The sequence below is a fragment of the Oryza sativa genome, chromosome 7 (genome assembly GCF_034140825.1).
Source record: "Oryza sativa Japonica Group chromosome 7, ASM3414082v1".
Taxonomy (NCBI): Eukaryota; Viridiplantae; Streptophyta; class Magnoliopsida; order Poales; family Poaceae; genus Oryza; species Oryza sativa.
This window is the reverse complement of record NC_089041.1, coordinates 11,300,581-11,322,755: the sequence shown is the minus strand read 5'-3', so window position 1 is coordinate 11,322,755 and position 22,175 is coordinate 11,300,581. Positions and strand designations below refer to the sequence as shown.

General features: G+C 47.3%; 1 protein-coding gene and 1 long non-coding RNA gene across 3 annotated transcripts; one reads left to right on the top strand and one right to left on the bottom strand.

Moving 5' to 3' along the window:
• Positions 1-6,360: 6,360 nt before the first annotated feature.
• On the top strand, positions 6,361-9,237 carry LOC4342945 (uncharacterized). 2 transcript variants are annotated; one of them, XR_010742433.1, is made up of 4 exons: positions 6,361-6,807; positions 7,602-7,793; positions 7,884-7,983; positions 8,920-9,237. It is a non-coding gene; the product is annotated as an uncharacterized lncRNA (long non-coding RNA). The 2 variants fall into 2 exon arrangements; XR_001547150.3 differs by lacking the exon at positions 8,920-9,237 and having other exon boundaries at positions 7,884-8,725.
• Positions 9,238-10,318: 1,081 nt separating this feature from the next.
• Positions 10,319-13,593, bottom strand: LOC4342944 (uncharacterized). Its single transcript, XM_015789655.3, has 3 exons — positions 12,990-13,593; positions 12,769-12,895; positions 10,319-10,715 (listed from the first exon to the last, which is right to left on the bottom strand). Exons 1-3 carry the CDS (start codon positions 13,195-13,197, stop codon positions 10,634-10,636), a joined length of 417 nt encoding a protein of 138 aa, XP_015645141.1. The 5' UTR covers positions 13,198-13,593; the 3' UTR covers positions 10,319-10,633.
• Positions 13,594-22,175: the final 8,582 nt, after the last annotated feature.

Genomic DNA, 22,175 nt, shown 5'->3' with positions numbered 1-22,175 from the left:
GCCGCAAGCCGTAGAGGGCCTTGTGCAGGCGTAGCACCTTGCCCTCCTTGCCGGGGATCACAAATCCCGGCGGCTGGTGCACGTAGACCTCCTCCTTCAAGTCGCCGTTTAGAAACGCCGACTTGACGTCCATGTGATGGACGCCCCAGCCTTCCTGAGCAGCCAGCGCAAAAAGGAGTCGCACGGACTCCATCCGTGCCACGGGAGCGAAGGCATCGTCGTAGTCGATCCCCTCCTGCTGCACGAAACCGCGTGCCACCAAGCGAGCCTTGTGCTTGACGATGGCTCCGGCTTCATCCCTCTTCAGCTTGAACACCCACTTAAGGGTGATTGCGCGGTGACCACGAGGGAGGTCAGCAAGCTCCCAGGTGCGGTTCTCCTGAACCGCGTCCATCTCCGACTGCATCGCGGCACGCCATGCCGCGTGTTTCTCGGCCTCTGCAAAAGACCGAGGCTCACCGTCGTCGCACGCAAGGTGCAACTGCGCCTCTAAGTCGCGAGGCACCAGTCCCGGCACCGGCTGGTCGCCGAGAAGATCCTCCATCGTACGGTACCGTAGCTGCTCGCCGTCGTGGTACGCGTCGATGCGCTCCCCGTCGTGGGAGAGCGGAGTAGCGAACTCCACCGGGCTGCGCTCAACACGAGCTGGCGTCGGAGTAGACGTGCTTGGAGGAGTGGCTGTTGGAGCTGGAGCATGTGGAGTCACTGGCTGGGGTGGTGTCGACGAAGAGCTCGTCGTAGTCGAAGTCGTGGCCCGAGGGTGTGTTGGTGTCGGAGTCGGTGGAGATTCGGGGGCTGGGGTAGACACGCTAGATGAAAAGCTGCCTACTCCCCCAGCTCCCTCGAAGTGGACGTACTCGATGGTGAAGTCGTCGTACGTCGGAGTCGAACCATCGTCCACCGCCTTGTCCCATACCCACCCTCGCCCTTCGTCGAACACAACATCGCGCGCAGTGCGCACACGCTGTGTCTCCGGGTCGAGGATGCGGTAGGCCTTCGAGCCCTCCGCGTAGCCGATGAACACCCCTGGGGTGCTCCTGTCGTCGAGCTTACCGATGTGGCCGAGCTCCTTGGCGAACGCGAGGCAGCCGAAGACCCGTAGGTGGGAGACCGCCGGCTTGTGCCCATGCCAGGCCTCGTACGGTGTCCTGCCATCGAGGGCCTTGGTAGGCGAGCGATTGAGGATGTAGACGGCTGTCACCACCGCCTCCCCCCAGAAGATGGCCGGCATCCCCCTCTGCTTGAGAAGAGCCCGAGCCATCCCCACAACCGTCTGGTTGCGCCGCTCGACGACGCCGTTCTGCTGTGGGCTGTACGGCGCGGTGTAGTGGCGCTGAATGCCCTCATCAGCGCAGTACGACGCGAATTCAGCCGCCGTGAATTCGCCGCCGTTGTCGGTGCGCAGCACGCGCAGCTTGCGGCCGCACTCCGCCTCTGCAGCGGCCTGCGCGCGCCTGATGGCATCCGCAGCCTCTCCCTTGCTGCCGAGGACCATCACCCACATGTAGCGAGAGAGGTCGTCGACGAGCAGTAGAAAGTAGCGTCGTCCTCCTGGTGTGGCCGGTGTCACTGGGCCACACAAGTCCCCGTGCACGAGCTCGAGCCGCTCCTTGGCTCGGAAGCTCGTCTGCTGGGGAAAGGGGAGCCGCCGCTGCTTCGTCACCACGCAGACGTCGCAGAGCTGCTCCACGTGGTCAAGGCACGGCATGCCTCGCACCATCTCCTTGGCACTGAGGCGCTTCAGGGCCTCGAAGTGGAGATGCCCGAAGCGCTCGTGCCACTGCCATGCCTCGTCGTCCCGACGAGCGGCGAGGCAAACTGGTTGTGCGACCTGCGCGCTGAGGATGTAGAGTCGATTAGTGCCTCTGGTTACCTTGGCAAGAAGGCGACGACGGCGATCCCAAATCCTCATGAGTCCGTCCTCGACCAACACGCATGAGCCGTTCTCATCCAGCTGTCCCACGCTGATGATAGAATTCCTCAACGCGGGGATGTAGTAGACTCCGGTGAGCAGCCTGTGCTCACCGGACTTGGCGGTGAAGGTCACGGAGCCAACACCCTTGATCTCCACGCCGGAGGCGTCCCCGAACTTGACGGAGCCTCGGACGCTGGAGTCGAACTCGGTGAAGAACTCCCGTCGGCCGGTCATGTGATGGGTGGCGCCGGTGTCGAGGTACCACCCATCAGCCTTGTCGTTGCTGGAGCCGTCGCAGAGGGAGACGAGTACCTTCGGCTCATCAAGGTGGAGGAAAGCCGCTGCGGCCGGTGCCGCTGGAGGTAGCTCGATGCTTGCGTGAGCTAGGAGCAGAGCCGGCTCTTCCTCCTCCACCCGTGCGACGTGGGCCTGGCCGCGTCGTGGCTGTCGACAGTCTTTGGCCCAATGGCCAAGCTTGACACAGTTGCGGCAGGCGTCGTCTCGTGCCGGCTTGTGGTTGCCAGTGGCAACGCCCTGGGCGCCTCTGCGGGCGCCACCCTCGGCACGTCTTCGCGCCCACCGTAGCTGGACACCTCCCCGCGCCTTGCGCGGCTTACGGCCGCCTGTCGGGGAAGATGACTCCCCCTTCCTCCCGTCACCCTGAGAGGCCTCCCACTGCTCCCGAGTGAGATGGAGCTTCCCGCCGATGGTGATGGGCCCCGAGAGAGGCTGTGGCTCATCACCATCGACGACCTTGAGGCGACCTAACGCCTCCTCGATCGACATCGTGGAGAGGTCCAGCAGAGATTCAATCGAGCGAGCGATCTGCCTGTACTTCTCAGGGACGCAGCGGAAGAGCTTCTCGACAGCTCTCTCCTCGTCATAGGTGTCGTCGCCGTACTGCACCATTTTCTGCAAGAGAGTGTTGAGACGGAGAGCAAAGTCATCAACATCCTCACCTGGCTTGAAGGCTAGGTTCTCCCACTCCTTGCGGAGTGCCTGCAGTGTGGACTTGCGGGCGCGGTCGCTGCCGATGCGTGCCGCAGCGATGGCGTCCCAGGCCTCCTTGGCAGTCCGCTTCTGGGAAAGCGAGAACTGCATCTCGGGCGGGACTGCAGCGATGAGGGCATCCAGTGCTCGCCGATCCTCGTCGTAGTCGACGTCGCCGTACCGGACTGCCTCCCACATGTGCCGCACCTGGAGCCTCACCCTCATCACTGCGGCCCACTCGATGTAGTTGGTTTTGGTGAGGGTAGGCCACCCACCGCCAGGACCAAAGTCCCTGACCACCGTCTGGACGCCGTGGTGACCATGGCGCCGGTCAGGGGAGAAAGAGCCGCGCTGCCTGCGAGGGCCGCGTGCGGGCTCCGGGCTGCCGCCGGCACGCCCGCGCCCATCTGGGTTCCCGTTGGCGGGCCCGTGGTCCCTTGGACCGCCGCCACCGCCGTGGAGGTGGGCTGCTGCCCACCGCTCTGCCCGCTCCCGTGCCCTTCCTCTTGCCAGCTCCTCAAGCTCCCTGTCGGCGGTGATGTCGCCGGCGATGGAGCCGTTGATGCTGCTGCGCAAGGTCTCAACCTCTACCTCCGCCGCACATGCCGCATCTTCCGCCGCCTCCGCCTCCGCCTCCGCCCTGGCTGCTGCCAACTCCGCTGCCGCCAGTCTGGCTGCCCTCGCTGCTGCTGCAGCGGTCTGAGCTGTTGCTCGCCTGCGCTCTTCTGCTGCGGCGAGCTCGGCGTCCTGCTGACGCCGAGTGCTCGAGGCGTCCGAACGCCGAGACCGAGCGTCGGACATGGCGCACCTGCGGGGGGCTGCTGCGTGGAGAGGGGGAAGGGAAAGGGGAAGGAGGAGCAACTGGTGCTGCTGCTGGCTGAGAGCTCAACCGAGCTTGGGAAGGGGTGGAACAAGAGATGTTTAGCCTACAGGAAAGTGTTGCTCTGATACCAGATGTTAGAATTTCAATGGTTACTCTCATTGAGAAGAGGATGGCACTCGAGATGGGGCAATTTTCTGGTTTTCTTCATTCACTAAACACAAAAGCCATGTCCTCCCAAAGAGGATTGGATACATATTTATAGCTGCTTGTAGCAGCCATGCAGCCATGCTAGTCTAAGAGGGTGCTGTCCTAGAGCATCCCAACAAACTGTCCTAGAGCAGAGCATCCCAACAAACTGTCCTAGAGCATCTCAAACTGAAAGTAGAGATGCTGTCCTAGAAAGAGATGCTGTCCTAGAAAGCTGAAAAGCAGGAAAAAGGCACCACAAGACCAAGACCAACCAGCCAAGACTTATTCCTACAGCAACAGCCTTCCATGGTCAGAAAAGAAGCACTGAAGACATGCATCGTTGCCACGGCCATCATCTGCTTCAACGATCGCTATGTAAGTACATCACTGACAGTATGTAATCAAACTTGAGCAATACTTGAAACAGCTTCAGCCAAAAAAGAAAAAGAAAAAAAGAGTTCAAGCAGAAAACGCTTTCTGAAGTTCTGCAATCCTGGATGCGTGTGTTCTTGCATTGGTGGTTGGGTGAAGATATACAGCGGGTTCCAGGGGCAGTACAGGCTAGGGCCGGAGGGAGCGCTGCGTGTGCCGTCGACGGCGGCAGAGGCGTTCTGCGGCGGGCCGTGCCTGGCAGAGACTGAGAGACGAACCTGGTCCTCGGCTACGTCGACGCCATCATGGACAGCTTCTGCTTTTACAATGGCGCCACCGTCCGTGATGTCCGCCTCGCGCTTGGCCGCGGCTGCGGCTGCTCGGGGGGACTTCGACGTGTTGCAACGCCTCGGAGATGATGACCACGGGTGCCTCATCTGTGGCTGAAGCAGAGGTGGAGGTGGAGGCGGACTCGGGGAGCGGCGGCGGCTGAGGGGTGGGCGCCGCAGGCGCGCAGATCCAGTACTACCGACAGCAGCCCATGCGGTGGCCTGCCGCCATCGCACGCCAGCCGCCTATCCCCTTCCCCATCTTGCGCCGGCCGCCTCTCTCACCCTCGCCGGCTGGCCGCATCAGGTTTGGAAAGAAAAAATAAGAAAGAAGATGATAAATTTCATATGGGTCCCACATATCTTTACTTTTCTAATGACTAGACATATATAATGCTATTGAACCTAAATTGGAGGGTTTTATATAGTTTAGGGATGGAGATTTCTGGGATGTCTTACAAACTCGATTTAAAGTTAAGGGATGGTAGGTGAACTTCTTTCTTTTCAAGGTATGGGTTCATTACTACCCGGCCCACACCTTGGGGTGTGTCCAGGCTCTAGGTCTGTCTCACAGGCAAGTACTATCATAGTACTATTGTACTAGATTTGCTAATTAGCGTATACGCACTGCGGGCGCGCACTCCGGCCGACCGGGCCCACACGTACGCGTGTGCTGTCCACGTTGCTCACAGAGTATGGCGGCCCGTTACAGAGTAAAACACGATTAGCATGAGGATTAGCGCGCTCATTTTTTCCGAGTAGTTAGACCGTAATTATTATTGGGTTAAAGTTTGAAAACTTTCTACTCAAATTTAAAAACTTTTAACTCATATTTAAAACTTTCAATTTAAATTTTAAAACTTTCAAATTAAAATTTAAAATTTTTAAGTCATTTTAAAAAGTTTTTAACCCGGATTTGAAAACTTTCAATCTAGATTTGAAAACTTTCAACCCAGATTTGAAAACTTTCAGCTTAAAATTTGAAAATTTTCAACTCAAATTTGAAAACTTTCAGCACAAAATTTAAAAACTTTCAACTCAAAATTTGAATTCTTTGAAGTCAAATTTTAATAACTTTCAATTCAAATTTAAAATTTTCAACCTAGATTTGAAAACTTTCAACTCAAAATTTGAAAACTTTTAACACAAAATTTGAAAACTTTCAAATCAAAATCTAAAACTTTCAACTCTACATTTGTAAAGTGGTGTGTGAAAGATTGAAAAAAAATGGGAAAGAAACGAAAAAAGAAAAAAGAAAAACGCGTTGGAGGAGAAAAGAAGTGCGAAAAAAGAAAAAAAAAGGTGCAGGGACGGCCCAGCTGGCGTGCGCGTCAGCTAAACTGCTGGCGCGTACGCGCGTTCTAGGAAACCCCTTATTGTACCCAACGAATTATGGATGGTAAATCATTTCAGCACATTCTGATATATTACTTTACTTAAACACCGTGGGAATGGGGAAGATTAGCTTGCCACCTCATTAATATTTTCAGAAATACGCCTCATCTTTGGTTAATTGTGTTCCGGTTCAGGCTATTGAGGTCCTTTCGATCACGCGCGAAGGAAGATCTAGCCGTCCACGTGTCCCAGCGTGGCTGCTCTTCCACCATCGTGAAATCGTTGGATGAGGAACGGACGGCCTAGATTTGCCAAAAACCCTAGCCACCTCAGTCTCCTGCCCTCGACCTCGCGCGGCTCGGCCGCTCGGCTCTCTTCTCGCCCGCGTCGCCTCGCCCTCCTCCCTCGCCCGCCCTCCTCTCCTCACGCGCATCGCGTCCTCACCCTCCTCTCACCGCCGCTGCACCGCCCCCGCCTCTCTCCCCAGTCAGGCCACTTCATCTGCCAGCGAGGAGACCAGGGGCGTCGAATCCGGTGACCCCCTCCTCTCTACAGGCGATTCTGGCCGCCCGGACGAAAGGGTCGTGAGCCACCACCACCATCTTCTCCACCCTGCTTTGTGTAGTGCCAGATCCGCTAGCAGGCCGTCGATACGGCGCTTCGTCTCCCCCCGGTGGATCTGGCCGCTCAGAGCTTCACTGGCGCCGAGGACAGCGAGCTCGCACGGCGGCTCAGGGGCCCCGCCGTGGCCGTGAGGGAGCGCCTTAGCTTCATGAACGAGTACCTCGCCGAGGACCGCGACCCCGTCAGGTGCTAGGTCGTCGCCGCCGCCGTCGCGTTCGTCACGCTCATCGGTAATCCCCCGGTGATCTCTCATCCCTCCCGGATCTTCTCTGCCTTGCGTGCGAGTGAGGCTCTGGCTACGCCTCAGCGTGCAGGTTTGGTTTATGCCGTCGTGCATCACGATGTATGATATGGGTGTGCAAGCTTAGTGTTCAGTCATTAGAGGGGATGGATCTAACAAACTATTTGGTGCTCTTTTTTTCCCCTAAAATTTTGTTTGGATTTAGAATCAATATGTCTCTTTATGCGGCGTTTCTATTGTCCGCGTTACTCCAGATATATATTGGTTAAAGCGTGTAATTATTTCAAGGAGATATTTTTTGGATTGTGGGATCCATGCCTAGTGCGCTTGTGTTTATGCCTTCATGGCCATGGGATACAATGCATAGTGGCCTACGGGCAGTTTGAAATTCATGACAGATCAACCTAATGTCTAATATTGTGGTCATTGGTCAGTCAATTGTTTTACTATTGAGTCAAGCTAGCTGCTTTTTTTTTTTGCTGTATTGATATTACTATTTTGGTGCCAACAGATTGCTTGCCAAGTGGATTCTTTTTGCCCTCTTATTTTTGAGTTTTATAGCACTTGGTTGCTTATATGCGAACTTGATGCATGCTAGCATGTAGAATTTCTAACCAGAAGTGCTCCCTTACCCTCTTTTACATGCTACACATTGTACAATCATTTTGTCAATGCACTATGGACTTCAATTGATTTGTGAAAAATGCGAAATCCAAGTAAACAATTTCTTAATGTAGGGATCAATTTTTTATCGCTTGATTAACAGGAATATTTTGTATGCAGTATTAGGTGTAGGGAGTGTTGATGATACCCCAGTAGAACTGCCAAAGAAACTCTACATAGGTCCCCCAAGTGCCAAAACAATTCAACTTTCTGATGGAAGGCATCTGGCTTATAAAGAACAATGAGTCACAGCTGACAGGGCAAGATTTTCACTGACTGCTCCTCATTCTTTTCTTTAGTCGAGGTTACCAAGTAAGACCAAATGTTGCATTGTTTGGTTTAACGCATCATCACAGCATGACATCATTACATATTTGATCTACATGGTTTCTTCGTGTACAGGAATCCCAGGAATCAAACCATCGATCCCTCCTGGAGGAATTTGGGGCACGACTTTTGATCATTAATTAACACTGTAAAAGCAACACTATGAAAAATATGGGTAAATCATCTACTATCCAGGCTTTCTTATGATCTCATAGTACCTCTCCATTTTTTTTTTCGTGTCAGCTGTAGTGTGTACATCTGTTGTTTATGCTCGCATCATCGTCTCCTCTGAGTCATCTAGAGGGTTGGTATGCCAAAAATAATTCAAACTGCTTGAGTTCATATAATTCAGTGTGCCTTCTAAAATTGAAGAATAACCTTTACATTTAGCTTTTGGGATAGCCAGCTAGGTAGCATCTAGGTCTGCGGGTGGTTTGAAATACATTCCCAAAGAAAAAGCATTTTTAGCACTACAATTTAGGTGCCTTCATGAAAAAAGGTCTCATCTGATCGGTACAATCTACAGGCCTAGACTTTTAGAAAGCATTAATGATTTACAATTATTGCTGTCACACATGACAATCCATTGTTTCTACCTTCAGTTTTGCCTATTTTTATCTATGTGAGGTTCAGCAGCATGTAAGGAGCCTTAGCACTGCTATTACTGATGTGTTGAGTCGGATTGTATTATATCTGAATCTCACAAAAAACATTGCAGACCATTATATTTTAAGAAATATTAGAATGTATGCAAGTATATATCATCCTATGTTCCTATGAAATATGTATCTATGGAATGTGGGACACTATTCTTTTTGTTGGATATAGGATAGTTTACTTACGAAATGGAAGTCAACTCTGTTCTAATTTAAAATTCACTGTTAATTTCATTCTTTATGAATATTACGTGGTGCTGCGTATATGTATTGGTTCCCAATGTGTAATAATTATATTGGCAAAAGGTGATATTTGTAGATATACAAAAAGTTAAGCTTAGTTAGGTGACTTCATTGTTTCAATAGATAGCTTTTCTTTCCATTTTCTGAATTGAGGTCATGAGGGACATGAATCTGTAAATGTCTTGCCAACAGTTTACTCTTGCTGTTATCAGGGCATTCAGTCCTACTGTGCTACACTGCTATGAGTTCTTTTATCGGACTGCTGGCTACAAGCCATAACATTTGGGTTTAGCATGCCCATTACCTTATAAGCTATAACAGGATGGATATATCATATATGTAATGTATCATATACATATATATAGGCAGCAGCTTGCCCAAATTGTTGTCTAGCATGGTAAAGGTACATTCTTAGAAATGTGCAAATGCCTGGTAATATTTGGTCATATATGTTTTGTACTGAAGGTGATAATCTACATCCTTTTTATATATGTATATGTCAGTAAAATAAATAGTAATACTTCATACCACACCTAATGTATCTATTATTTCTTATTTTGCAACTATCTGCCTTTAGCCTTTGCAATTTGTAGATGGACGAGCTCATGAACACAAATGCAAGTATGAACAGTTGGGGAGCCTCATATGTGAGATAACGACTAATCCGGAGGATATGTTTTTTTTCTTAGTTTTTATTCATAATGTCCACATTTTGTAGGAGTTCTCCACTAACATGCTCTGCTGTGTGATTCTCAGTTCTGTAGTGTGGTCACAACACTAGCTGTCAACTACTCACTGCTCTCTTGGCTCCCATATTTGGACCAACACTATTTGTTGACACTTTAACATTTGGTGATATTTATCATGTGCACTGAATGATTTGTGAAATTTGTAAGACAATTCTATTTCATCAATTACTGTTTATCCTTGCTCATCTCTAATATGCAAATGATCCAAATACATGCTATATAAAAAAATATACTGTTAAATTTATTTCTCTTCTGATATTGGACGGGCGCAGCGAAGCGCGCAATTATTTCTAGTAATATTATAGTACCAAACGAATCATGGACGATAAATCATTTCAGCACATTCTGATATAATATTATAGTACCCAACAAACCACGAACGGTAAATCATTTCTCGAATGAAATGGTTATATTTTGATCCTTCACTATGTTTTATTTACTAGCAAATAGTCCGTGCGATGCAACAGACTCTTATCTCTACTACTTAATAATAATAAAATAAAAAATAAAAAATAAGACTGCTTCCATCGTCCATAAAAAAACCGGGCGAAGAAAAAAAACCGGGCCCAAAAAATCAAGTTTGTCCGATAAAAAAACTGGCGAAAAAAAGTGCGAAAAAAAGAAAAAAAAAACCAAAACTGTCCGATCAGAAAAAAAAAAAAGGGCGAAAAAAAAACCAAAGTTGTCTGATAAAAAAAAAACGGGCGAACAAAAACGTGCGAAAAAAAGAAAAGAAAAACGATCCAACTCCGTCAACGCGGTAAAAAAACCGAGCGAAAAAAAACGAAATCGAATCCGATTCCATCGACGCGGTAAAAGAAAAATCAGGCAAAATAAATGAATCTGTCCGATTCCACAAAAATAGGAAACAAACTCCCATCCGTTTCCGTTTGGGCTGATTAGGACTTTGTTTCTGTTTAGGCCGAATAGGACTTGGTTTGAATTATACCAAGTCCTATTCGGTTAGCATCACCAGGAGAACAAGTGCATATATACATACATAGTATAAAAAATCACAGCACATAACAAAGAATTACATGCAGCCTTATAGCACTTAGCACTGGGTAAAAGACAAAACAACACATAACTCTCCCTCAGTCCAAAGTGTGGCACCGAGAGTTCCGCGCCTATGTCGATCCCAGGTAATCCAACAACTCCGTTGTATGCATTTTACATATTACTCTGTTGTGTAGTTAATAATACTACATATTACCTGTAGTGAGTATTTTGCACCAGCAGTGTCAAATCCTTGGGGTTCCCTGTAAAAGACAATGAAATAGTTTTACATATTACTCTGTTGTGTAGTTAATAATACTACATATTACCTGTATTCTAGAACAATGACAATTCTATGTCGTGAGGACATTAATCTCATATATACATTCTAGAACAATGACAATTCTATGTCGTGAGCACATCTGTATACACTATATTTCTTGTATATGTCCCACTTATACTCTTGTCAGAGAAATATATGTCCCACTTATACTCTTGTCAGAATGCTTGTTCCTTTTCTTTGAGTTGTTAATATTTCTCATAGAGTAATCACTACTTTGCTCAGAATTCCTTTTCCTTTTCCTTGAATTGTCGTCATGTACAGCAACAAGGATCTTTATGTTCTTTCTTGATGTGGCTCTAGAAAGTGCAACATATAGCTGACCGTGAGAGAATACCGGTTCAGGTAAGTACACGCCAGCGTATCGTTTTCCCTTCCTTTCCTAAAACGGCACTGCATCCCTTTTTCCTTTCTTTCCCTTTTGGGTGCCCTATCAGATTCGGTTTTCCCCTCCTCCTTTTCCCCTTGCCGAGCTGCCGCCCCCCCCTCCCCTCCCTGCCGTGCGCCCCTCCCTCTCCTATTCGGACTGCCGCCCCCTCCCTCCTTCTAATCCAACTCCCAATTCCTGACGTAGGATGTCGAATTCACTCCTAACTCGGACTAGAACCCGAGATGGATTTAGACATTTAGTTACCCCACCAACACGTAAAACAAATAGCAGTAGGTTCTATTCCGACTCGGACATGCTAGATCGCCCCCACATCTCTATATAATTAAACTCCAAGAAATACTAATGGAGGATCAGCCCATGGATCGTAATTGTTTCAACTTGGCTGTACGGAAGTTTGCATATGACGACATCCAGTTGATGAAAAAAAACAGAGGGACAATATCAAAGCACTATTTGGACCTACAATTTTGGGTATGATTTTACAGTCACTTATATCCACCTCTCTTACTCATGTTCTTAAACATTTCTTTTATTATATACCCTGTACCATATATATAGATTATTACTGAATTTGGACGACACCCGGACTACTGTCAACAGCTAAATATTGAACAACTGGTGGATTCAATTTGTAGCTGGGCTGATATTGACTACAATGTCTCATAATGCAAATTGGTAAGTTAGCATCCCTTTACCCATTAGCACCATGGTTTTTGCTATCCCACTAATAATTAGCCTTTTGCAGATTCTTATCCCCGTAGAGTACTGTGATACCTTCATTCTAATAGTGTTGGACCAAGATACGAGAACTCTGTATGTATTAGACCCGACTCCTATTGATCCAATTTACGAGAACAATCCAAACGCAAGATATGTGAAACAACTTTTATGCATTGCTGAATACTTGGCAAAAGCCATGGCTAAAGTATGCCCTGGATCTAGGTGGAACGAGGATATCAACCTATGGCGGCAAATATTCCTTTCAAATGTTCCAATTCAGAGCAGGTAAACATTTTTTTTAAAATCCCATCAGAACTAACTATTATATTTCTCTAACACAAACTCAGCTAACAATTTAATCTTTTTAGGGAACTATCCGGTTATCTTGTTTCCCTTTTCATGCGCACATGCAGAGATGAAGGAATACAATTTCCAATTTTAAAGGATGGCTTCAGCTATGAAGTACGGAAGCATTTTTGGCACAATTATTAGAGTATGCAGAGAATAAATGTGAGAGCAACATACCAAGTGGTATACGAGACTTGCTTAGGTGTATCAACTACAATAATACTCAGAGTTAGAAATAGTTACTAGCTACATGGTATTACTGTATTGTGCCAAACGCCTTTTTTTTTTACCTATTTGTACGCATCGCAGATTCTACAAGTAATGCAAAGACACTGTCATCATCATCATTATTTTCCCATCACGCTTTCTTTCAATCAGAAGTACGTAAATGCATGATCGTGTATTCTGAAAACATGCTGAAACTAGGCACAATGACACCAAGCAAACTGCAATCTGACATGTTTGACATGATTAAAGAATCAAGACATAAGCGTGTTAAATCAATTTCACAACAAACCTTGATAGGCTGTCGATCAGCTTGTTCTGGAAGTCCATATCAACGAACATGACCACGTCCAGTACCGCTACCTTGCAGCCCAGCTGATCCAGTAAACACAAAATAAGAACAATCTGCCAACCTAGAACTGAAACATAATCGATCGACATCAGAGACCTCCTGTGTTGTATCTGAAATTTTAGATCAGGTGATAGAGGGATGATTAATAGTGAATGACAGACCTCGATCGATAGAAGCAATGACCTGCCTCGACGCAAGCCGCCGTCTACAACCGATCTGCCTCGACGAAGGGGAAAGCTTGCCGTCGTTGACACAGCTGACGCATGCCGTCACCATCGGAGGCCCTGAGCGAATCTGGACAGCAGCTCGCGCCCTACGCACAGCCGAACACTGGATCCGGAAGGCACGGTGCGGATCGACGGCCGCCATGACTGCAGGAGGTTGCCGGTGGCGTGGAGACCAAGAAACAACCGCAGATCAAGCCACTGTGATGGCGCCGATGCCGCAGATGATGTCGACGAGGCGCCCGCCAATTCACATGCGCCTTGGCGGCTGGAAGGGAAGGAGGAGAGGCCGACCGGAAGCAGACCACCGCCGCGGAGTACACTCCGTGCCGCTGCCGAGGCCACTCCGCCCCGTTGACTGCTCAAGCTGCGCATGAGGTGAAGAGCGGGGAGGGCGGCAGCACGGAGGGAAGGAGCTCGGAGATGGGGGGCCAGTACGCAGGGAAGAACCATGGCGATGTACTAGAGGTGGCCGGTGGTGGGGAGTTGAATCGGGGGAGACAAGGAAAGGAGAGCTGGTGGGGAAAGTGAAGAAGAGACTGATTTTTGGAGTATATGGATCGTATCTATACTTATCTGGTTGGTGCTCTGCTTTCTTTCTCTTTTTTTTTCCCCCTGGTACTCTATGCCTTTCATTTTTCTCATCTCTCACTTAATTTGTTGAGGAGAAAAATACTACTATTTAAACCTCAGATGTAATTAATTTATAAATTGAAAACAATACTCCCTTAATAAAAAATTAAAATGAATAATTAATAATAGATTTAACAATACCAGTGACATAGCTAGAACTTTTATATGGGGATCAAATGTGCATCATAATATATTAAAAACGAACTCTTCTTCCTTCTTTTTTCAAAAGTTTCTTTTCACATACATATATTTATGTGTTGGGCTAAGAATTTTTTGGGTGATCCGCCTATCACAATATCCTTCTTGGAACTGAATCGATATGAAAATTTATGACGGTATCACTTAAAACATGATTACCATGCCGGCGAGAGCTCCTGATACCGTCTTGCTGTAGTCAGCCCGCACTAAGCATCTCCGACGGTGCAACATTAACAACCAAGGTGCCTGCACACTACCGTCATCAGCTCCACCAGCTCCGTCGGAACTACTACTTCTTCATTGACATTGTGAACTCCAGCATAGAACGACACCTGCTATCACGGTCTTTCCCTCCCGTAGCAATGCACGGGCATTTTTCCTAGTAGACTAAAAAATCTTAAGTTTAGATGATTAGGAATATAATACTAAATTAAATAACACTTGTATGAGTTTTCTAATTCAAATGAGGACCTTGTGGTTTCCTCTTAATCTTGTTCGAATCCCTTTTTTTGCCATTTCAGTTGAGATCATCTTATATTAATTTTATTTATTTATCAGTGTCCTCTTTGTAGAAGTTGCGAGGGAAGATATTTTCAACGGTCTTCCGTCGGTGTTTTGGCCTCAAACTCAGAGGCGATGAGCGCTATATCTATATGAGCACTAAAAAAATATAAAAAACGGAAAAAGAAAGAAAGAAACACTCTCCAGAACTCATCATTTCCCCATCATCGGACGGGGGAGCGACAATCTTTGGCAGCCCGCGTACATCCGTCGATGGCTGCACAGGGGATGAGATCATCAGGTAGAGAGCTCTACTGGAAAAATAATTTTTCCTGGATCGGCTGATTTTCACAATAGTCCGTACTAAAAATTATTTTTAAGTCCTGGTTAAAAAAATTTTGATCTTTAGTTTCGATTGGTTGTTTTTTTTTCCGGTTAAAAAAATTCATCTTTAATCCTGGTTCATCCCCTGTCAGAGGGGCCGAGGATCTTTAGTCCCGTTGATACTACCAACCGGGACTAAAGTGGTATCTTTAGTCCGGGTTGGTAGTAACAACCGGGAGTAAAGATCATTTAGATCTTTAGTCCCAAATCTATTTTTAGTGCCGGTTGAAGTTACCAATCTGGGAGTAAATATTTATTTCCCATCTCTGATTGATTAAGTCCTACACGAACTTTCCTCCTCACCGGGATATTTAGATAACATTGGATCGATCTCATCCCCTCTCCTCCCCTCAGATCCCCTTTCCTCCTCCTCCCCTCCTATCTCCTCCTCCCCCTCCTCCCCTCTCCTCCTTCTCCCCTCTCCTCCCATCCGGCGGTCAGCGGCGGTGGGCAGGCGGCGGCCGGCGGGGCCATGCCTGGTGGCGGCCGGCACGAGCGGCGGCAAGCCGTGCCGTCCTTTCTCTGTTTTTTTTATAATTTGTGATTCACGCTGAGATGTATAATTTCTTTTTTTTTTAGAATTTGTGATTCATGTGAGATGTATTTGATTTGTGTGTATTTTTTTAGATTTGTGATGTATTTGATTTGTGTGTATAAGTAACTTAGGATTTGTGATGTGAATGATTTGGGATATTACTTTAATTTGGAGATTTGGGGGTTTGATTTGAGGATATGCATTTCACTCGATTTGGGAGAAAATACAGGGATTAACTCTGTCAATTAGCAAAGAAATAATGAAAAAAAAGGACCAACCGGGATTACCCCTACCATCTCTTTAGTCCCGGTTGGTATTATCAACCGGGACTAAAGAACGGTTATTTCACCCGGGACTAAAGATGCCCATCTTTAGTCTCGGTTGGAAAACCGGTACTACATGAGGTTCCGAACCGGGAGTAAAAAGGGTCTCCCCAGTAGTGGAGTGATGGGGATCTGGATGGCAGGCGTGCATCGATTCAATGGTCGGAAGCAAACAGCTGCTGATTGGTCCGACGCCAAGTTGCCGACCTCAAGCGACAAGCGCACGAGATCGAAGGAAGGCTGTCGCGACCGAGAAAATTGCATTTTCCCTAACGCTAGTGTATTAATCCCCGTCCCAGGAAAAGCCGGGGTACACCATACAAACATGATATAAAAGACACATCTTTATTATATCGATAATATTTACATTATTACAAAGGCACTTAAGGCCTAACAATCAAAAATAAACAGCAGTGGACTAGCGGGCCTACGGCTCCATCTTCACAGGCGCTCAACTGGGGTGTAAGCCAAGACTCCACCTAAGACTTCTTCTCCAAAGCTTCTCTTACTGAAGGGGGGAGAAAGATAGAGCAAGAATGAGTACAACCACAGTACTCAGCAAGCCACACCGGCGGATGCACGATTAATGCAAGGGGGTACAAGGGGTAATGATATAGGGGTTAAGTTTTGCAGAAAACAGCATTTAAAAGTCACTTAGTTGCCCAAAGCCATTTTAAAAAGACGATCCTAGAGCTACACAGTATTATTAATCAAGGTCGTGAACCCGCACGAACCTGCCTTAACCCAAGGCCTACGATGATTCAGACCGAACTGGCAACCCGACCCTGGGTCCCAGCTCGTCCCAAGCCAACCCAGGCCAACCATTCCACATTTTAGTTGTTGAGCAAATTTTAAGAATTAAAACACTAACTTGGGTACATTGCTTGGCTTGCCCATAACCGAGGGCGCGGCTATTCGAATAGATTATACTCTGATCAGAGGTGTACATCTTTACCCACAAGACACATCTTTCTCACGTGTAACCACGTGCCACATACCACCACGGTATACGGACGGAAGACGTGACATAGTTCCCAACCCATCCTAGCCATAGACAAGAGTACCGACCCAATCCCACCTACGGCCAGAACCTCCGGGACAGGTAGGCAGGATTGAGCCCCTAGCAGCAGGACACCAGCCCTGTGCCATGACATCTCGACTACCGGGCCGCAGCTCGTGTAGCCTTCATTTGTCCTAGAGATGTCCATCGACCCCCGACTTCGTCCATCTCCATCCGTGTACTTTTGTTTATAACCAGACTGAGCCACAAACTAAGCCTTACCCACTAGACATGTGGAAGTACGGTAGTGCTTTGCAACAGAGGCCCGAAGACCGGTCCTTATATGGCCGAGGTGCTACTATCAAAACCATGCACCCCGAGCCCAGCCTAAAACCATTTTGGGGATTTTGAATAGAGGGGGCGGTGTGAATCCAATTCCACAATAAACCAACAATTCCAAAGTGTCCAGGTGATATGAATATCCCAAAGTCTAGAGTTGTAAAACCGCCTAATGTTACCTAATTAATCAGCGAAGCATCTACCTAAAATTATACTAGTGGTACTATGAGTAGAGTGTCCACTAGTTGGGGTTTTGTTTAATCTAGGGTGAACAAGGTAATAATAACAATAACAATAATAATAAGGTCATAACAAAGGTAGATAGGCATGGCTAGATAAAACAGTGATAACGCGGGAATTTAAATAAAGCGATAATGCAATAATTTAAAGCAACATAATTTTATAAACTGGGATTCAATATGTTCAAGGATGATGTGACTTGCCTTGCTCGCTTTCCCAAAACGCCGGCTTCAACTTCCACGAAGAGCGGATCCTCCGAAGCTGCAGCGTCTACACGACCAACGGAAAAGAAAAGGCTTTTACTCTAATAAACTCCATATAACAAGCAGAAACAAAGCACAAAAATGGGTTCTTGACTTCTTAGGGAAAAATTAGAGACTTGAACGGTCCAATTCCGAGTTCAAATGGCCAAGTTATGGCCATTTGAAGTTTATATGCTCTTTAAATGAATATTTGCGAATTTCTTCATTTAAATTTTAATTTAAAATGGATTTATTGCGTCAGCCGAGGGGAGGGGCGCGCGGACCGGGTCCACGGGGGTGGGGCCCACGCGGCAGCCCCACGGTCCATGGTGGACCGGGCGCACCCGGGCTTGCACCGGCCGGCGCCGTGGGTCCCACGCGTCAGCCGCACCCGAGGGCGCGGGCGGCTGACAGCCGGGCCCCACGCGGCAGCCGCACGGTGCGCTCGAAGGCGGCCACGCCGGCGCAGTGGCGGGAGGCGGCGCGCCCGCGCCCCTATGGTCGCCGGCGGCGGCCATAGGCACGGCGGAGCGGCGGCCGAGAGAGGGGAAGGGAAGGGGGAAAAGAAGCGGCGGTCCACGGCTCACCCCGGGTCGACGGCGACGACGGGAACGGCGACCGGAGCGGAGGAAGGCGGCGGCGCGGCTCGGGAGGACGGGGTCGACGGTGCTCCGGCGGTCGGCGTGCGAAACGGAGGGGTGGACGAGGTCGCCGGGGATGCGGTGAAGCCGAAGGTGGCGACGCCGAGGCGGGAGGTGGTCCGGGGCGACGACGGCGGCGGACCGGAGCTCGGCGGTGACGGCGGAGAGAGAGAGCGACGGCGCGAGCTCGATTCCGACGGGGAGAGAGGGCGGCGAGTGGCGGAAACGGTGGAGGGAGGCACGGGGAAGGTTTATATAGGGTCGGGAGGGGGAGAGAGCGGCCGGACGAGGGGGAAACGGGCGCGGAAGATCCGGCCGCCATTGATGGCGCCGGCGAGGTTAGGGGAGAGGTTTCCAAACGAATCCGAGGGAGAGAGGGAGGGAAAAATGGGGGGAAAGAGAGAGGGAATCACGGGGAATAATTCCCCCCTATTGATTGCACGCGGGGACGACGGGATGCGGCGGATTTGGCGGCGGCGGCGGCGCTAGGGCGCGGGCGAGGCGGCGGGAGCGGCGGGAGGACAGGGATGACAGGTGGGCCCCACCCATCAGCGAGGGTGGCGGGCGGGCCCGCCCGTCAGCGGCGCGCGCGCGGAGAGAGGGCCGAATGGGCCGCGGGGAAGAGGAGAGAGAGGGGGAGGGATGGGCCGAGCCGGCCCAAGAGGGGGAGGGGGAAAAAAGGACTTTTTAGAGCTTTTCTTTTTATAAAATCATTTTAACTTTGTTTATTTCTTAATAATTATTATTTGTGCTCTGAAAATTCCACTAAAATTTGAGGGCTCTTTTTAGACCAAGGAGAATTTAACAAAAATTCTCCGGGCCACATTTGAATTTTTCTTGTACGTATTTTAGTGTTTGCCAATTTCTTTTCGAATTTTAATTAATTCTATTATTCCTTTTAGAAAATGATTTTTATTTCGGGATGAATTTATCAGGACGTGACAAAGGCCATGGTGATGGAAAGTTGGATCCAGCATCGTTTGTTGTCGATTTGGGCTTTGGCGCCATCCTGCTGCCATTTTTCTGATGTCATAGTGGACCTTGGTGCTGGTGCCATACATCCTGATCCAACCTCCACCCGACTTTCGTCCTTTGATCCGCTTCGTCGCCCATGTTGGTTTCGATCCACAAGCCACACGGCCAGGGCTCACATTGTGTTATCATTGTTCTAGCTCTCCTATGATTCATGTGCAACTGGCAAGAGGCCTGATTTGGGATATTGGGCTCATAGAGGACTGGAGGGGACTCTGCGAGTATGGAATAAGTTCACTGGAGGTCCTTAAACTTAACAGCGAGATTTTTTGAGATCCTTTACAATGTGTTTGGTTCACGGTCATGCATAGATGAGATATGGTCATCCATATTTTCTTGGATATGGTGATCTAATTTTTTGTTTGGTTTATATGGATATGGTGATCCAATTTCTTGTTTGGTTGGAGGGATATAGCATCTTTGGGAAAAACCAAAAGTTAGTGGGACCCATTTGTCATATATATTTTTTATCAAAATATATAATCCGATATCTTGTTTTAAAGATTTAATTTTAACAAATATAATGGTGTAATCAAATCATAAATTAGATAAATGGTTTTAGAGAAAAAAATCATTTGGAGCTTGCTTAACTGAAAATCAAACAACCACAGCCAATCAGAATAGGACACATCACCCAGACCAAACTAGATGGCTTCATCCAGCCAAATCAGCCGGATACACTCATGCAGCATATTGAGAGAATATTCCCTATTCTGGGCCGCCCCATCCACCCTGTCCTCCAACCAAACACCACAAAAAATCACAAAACTAGAAATGTGTACCCCTAAACTCACAAAAACTGTGCATTCAAGGTCCTATGGCAGTATACATGAGTGGTTTCGCTGACGTGGCATCCTAGTCAGCAAAAGAAATAAAAAAAGTACATGGGGCCCACTGTTGGTATTTCTTAACGACATTACTAGAAATATAATTCCCAGCAATGGCACAGAAATACTTTGGGTATATTATACTTACAGAGTTTATCCTCAAGCGCACGGATATACCATTGTAGCATTTTACCCAGAGTATTCCAAGGGTATCATATTTATTTTATCCCGTGGGAAGATCATGTAGAGAGAACTTGACTAATAATTTATATATTACTTGTGATAATCATATTCTAAGTAGATGTTAAGATAATCCAAGGGTAGAGTGACACACAAGCATTAACTACTCATTCTCATGATATATTATCTAAGCTAAGTGGAATGAAAAGAGAAAGAAAATCCATTCCTACACTTCTAGTTAACCGATATACTAGCTAATATCCTCTATCTGATGCCCTCCTAGTACTTCGAGGAGCTATCCCTGACTGCCGAGTTCCTTACGACAGCCCGTCATGACCATACAACTGGGGCTAAATACGGAGGAATACCCTCCCCAGGTGTTAACGACCAAATTTGGTAATATCTGCATCGGAAAAGAGGATTAGACCGAAGCAGAATTAAAGGCGAAGATCGATTCGAGAACAGAGCAAGAATCGGCTGGAGTCCGGATCAGCTACGATCAGAATCGGCTGGAGTCCGGATCGGCTACGATCAGGATCGGCTGGGTCCGAGTCAGACTGGGTAAGCCGATACAGCCGATTCTGACAAAACGACTTGGTGTACGACATCGGGTTAGATTGATATGCTTCAAAATGATTGCCGCACATGGATAGAGTCCTGAGAAGGCAATTGTATCTATTAATTAGGATATTTTATGTAATTTCCTTAGAGATATGTTTAGGGCAAAAGTCTGCCGTAAAGACTTATGATATCTTAGAGTTTGTTAGAGATAAGAGTCGTGTCCGACATGGACATAGTTTGTAATTTTCGGGTATAAATAGACCCCGTACCCCATGTAATCAATGAACATACACATTCAATACAATTTCGGTGCATCGCCACCCTTTTGCTTTTGCTTTATTTCGACGAGTTCTTACTTTTGGGTTGAGTTGCGTCGGTTTTGATCTTCAACAAGAGGTAAAACTTGTTATGACGGCTTGCGTTCTCGGGATTAGTGCTTCCATCTTTATGATACTCTAATCTTGTTTATGTAATTCGTCGAGTTATCATATATCTTACATAATCTCTGTCAATATCGCTATCTAACCTACAATTGGCTAACATCTGTTAGAAGAGGGCAGCCGATTAGGTTAGATTTTGACGTTGATTTAGATTATATAAGATATCTACCACTCTATGAAACTTCGAGTGGCTTGATTGTCTAGATATTGTTCTTCTTTTCATACTTAATGTTGCATCAGTTGAGTTTGATCTATTAAGTCGTGCTTAAAATATCAATCTCTAGCTTGCCTTCTGGTTGCCGATTAGGGTAGCATCGGAGTTTCAGCCGATCTTATCTGATTTAACTATATTTGCTCTATATGCTTTGTTGACACGTTAAATCTACCCTTTATGTCAAGATATTATTGCATATAAGTATATTAAGCTTCTGTTTGGTATATTCAGCTTGTTTTAACATCTTTACATAGAGTCTTATCGGAGTATTAGCCGGTACATGTTAGATCTATCTGATTGGCTGTGCTATAAACATATATAGTCTTGTTATTAATATATATTTCGATCTAAGTGATTTATACTGTCTCGGCATGGTGACCGGTCTATCCCAATCACTTGATTTAAGTATATATCGATATAAGAATTATATATTGTTAATATCTACAGCCGATTGAGTAGATTTAGTTCTTTATTATCTATTTATGACCGCCGATCGATTTACATATGACATCGGCTCAAAGATAAATGATATGTCATCGGCACTTAGCCGATCGGCTATTGTTTGTAGGTTTAACCACGATTTCTTTGTCTTTATTTCTTGTTGATTGCAGGATCAAATCAAATGGCACGCTAGCATACCCGAAGGCGTGTTTTGGACCTGCACTGGAGTTAAGCAGATCTCCCAGGCCTCGTGTTTTACGTCAACATGCTTTTGGCACGCCCGGTGGGACCGATTAGAAGTCAACAAGCAATTTTCCTCATGGCCGAGAAACCGCCACCATCACCGTCCTCGGCTAGCCCAAGTTCTGTTAAAGAAAAACTGCATAAATTAG

Excerpts from the sequence above, each read along its gene's own strand:
- LOC4342944 (XM_015789655.3), bottom strand. The coding sequence starts at position 13,197 with ATGGCGGCCGTCGATCCGCACCGTGCCTTCCGGATCCAGTGTTCGGCT. Across the intron at positions 12,896-12,989 it reads CATTGCTTCTATCGATCGAG|TTCTAGGTTGGCAGATTGTT; the intron begins GTCTGTCATTCA and ends ATTATGTTTCAG. Across the intron at positions 10,716-12,768 it reads CTGATCGACAGCCTATCAAG|GGAACCCCAAGGATTTGACA; the intron begins GTTTGTTGTGAA and ends TGTCTTTTACAG.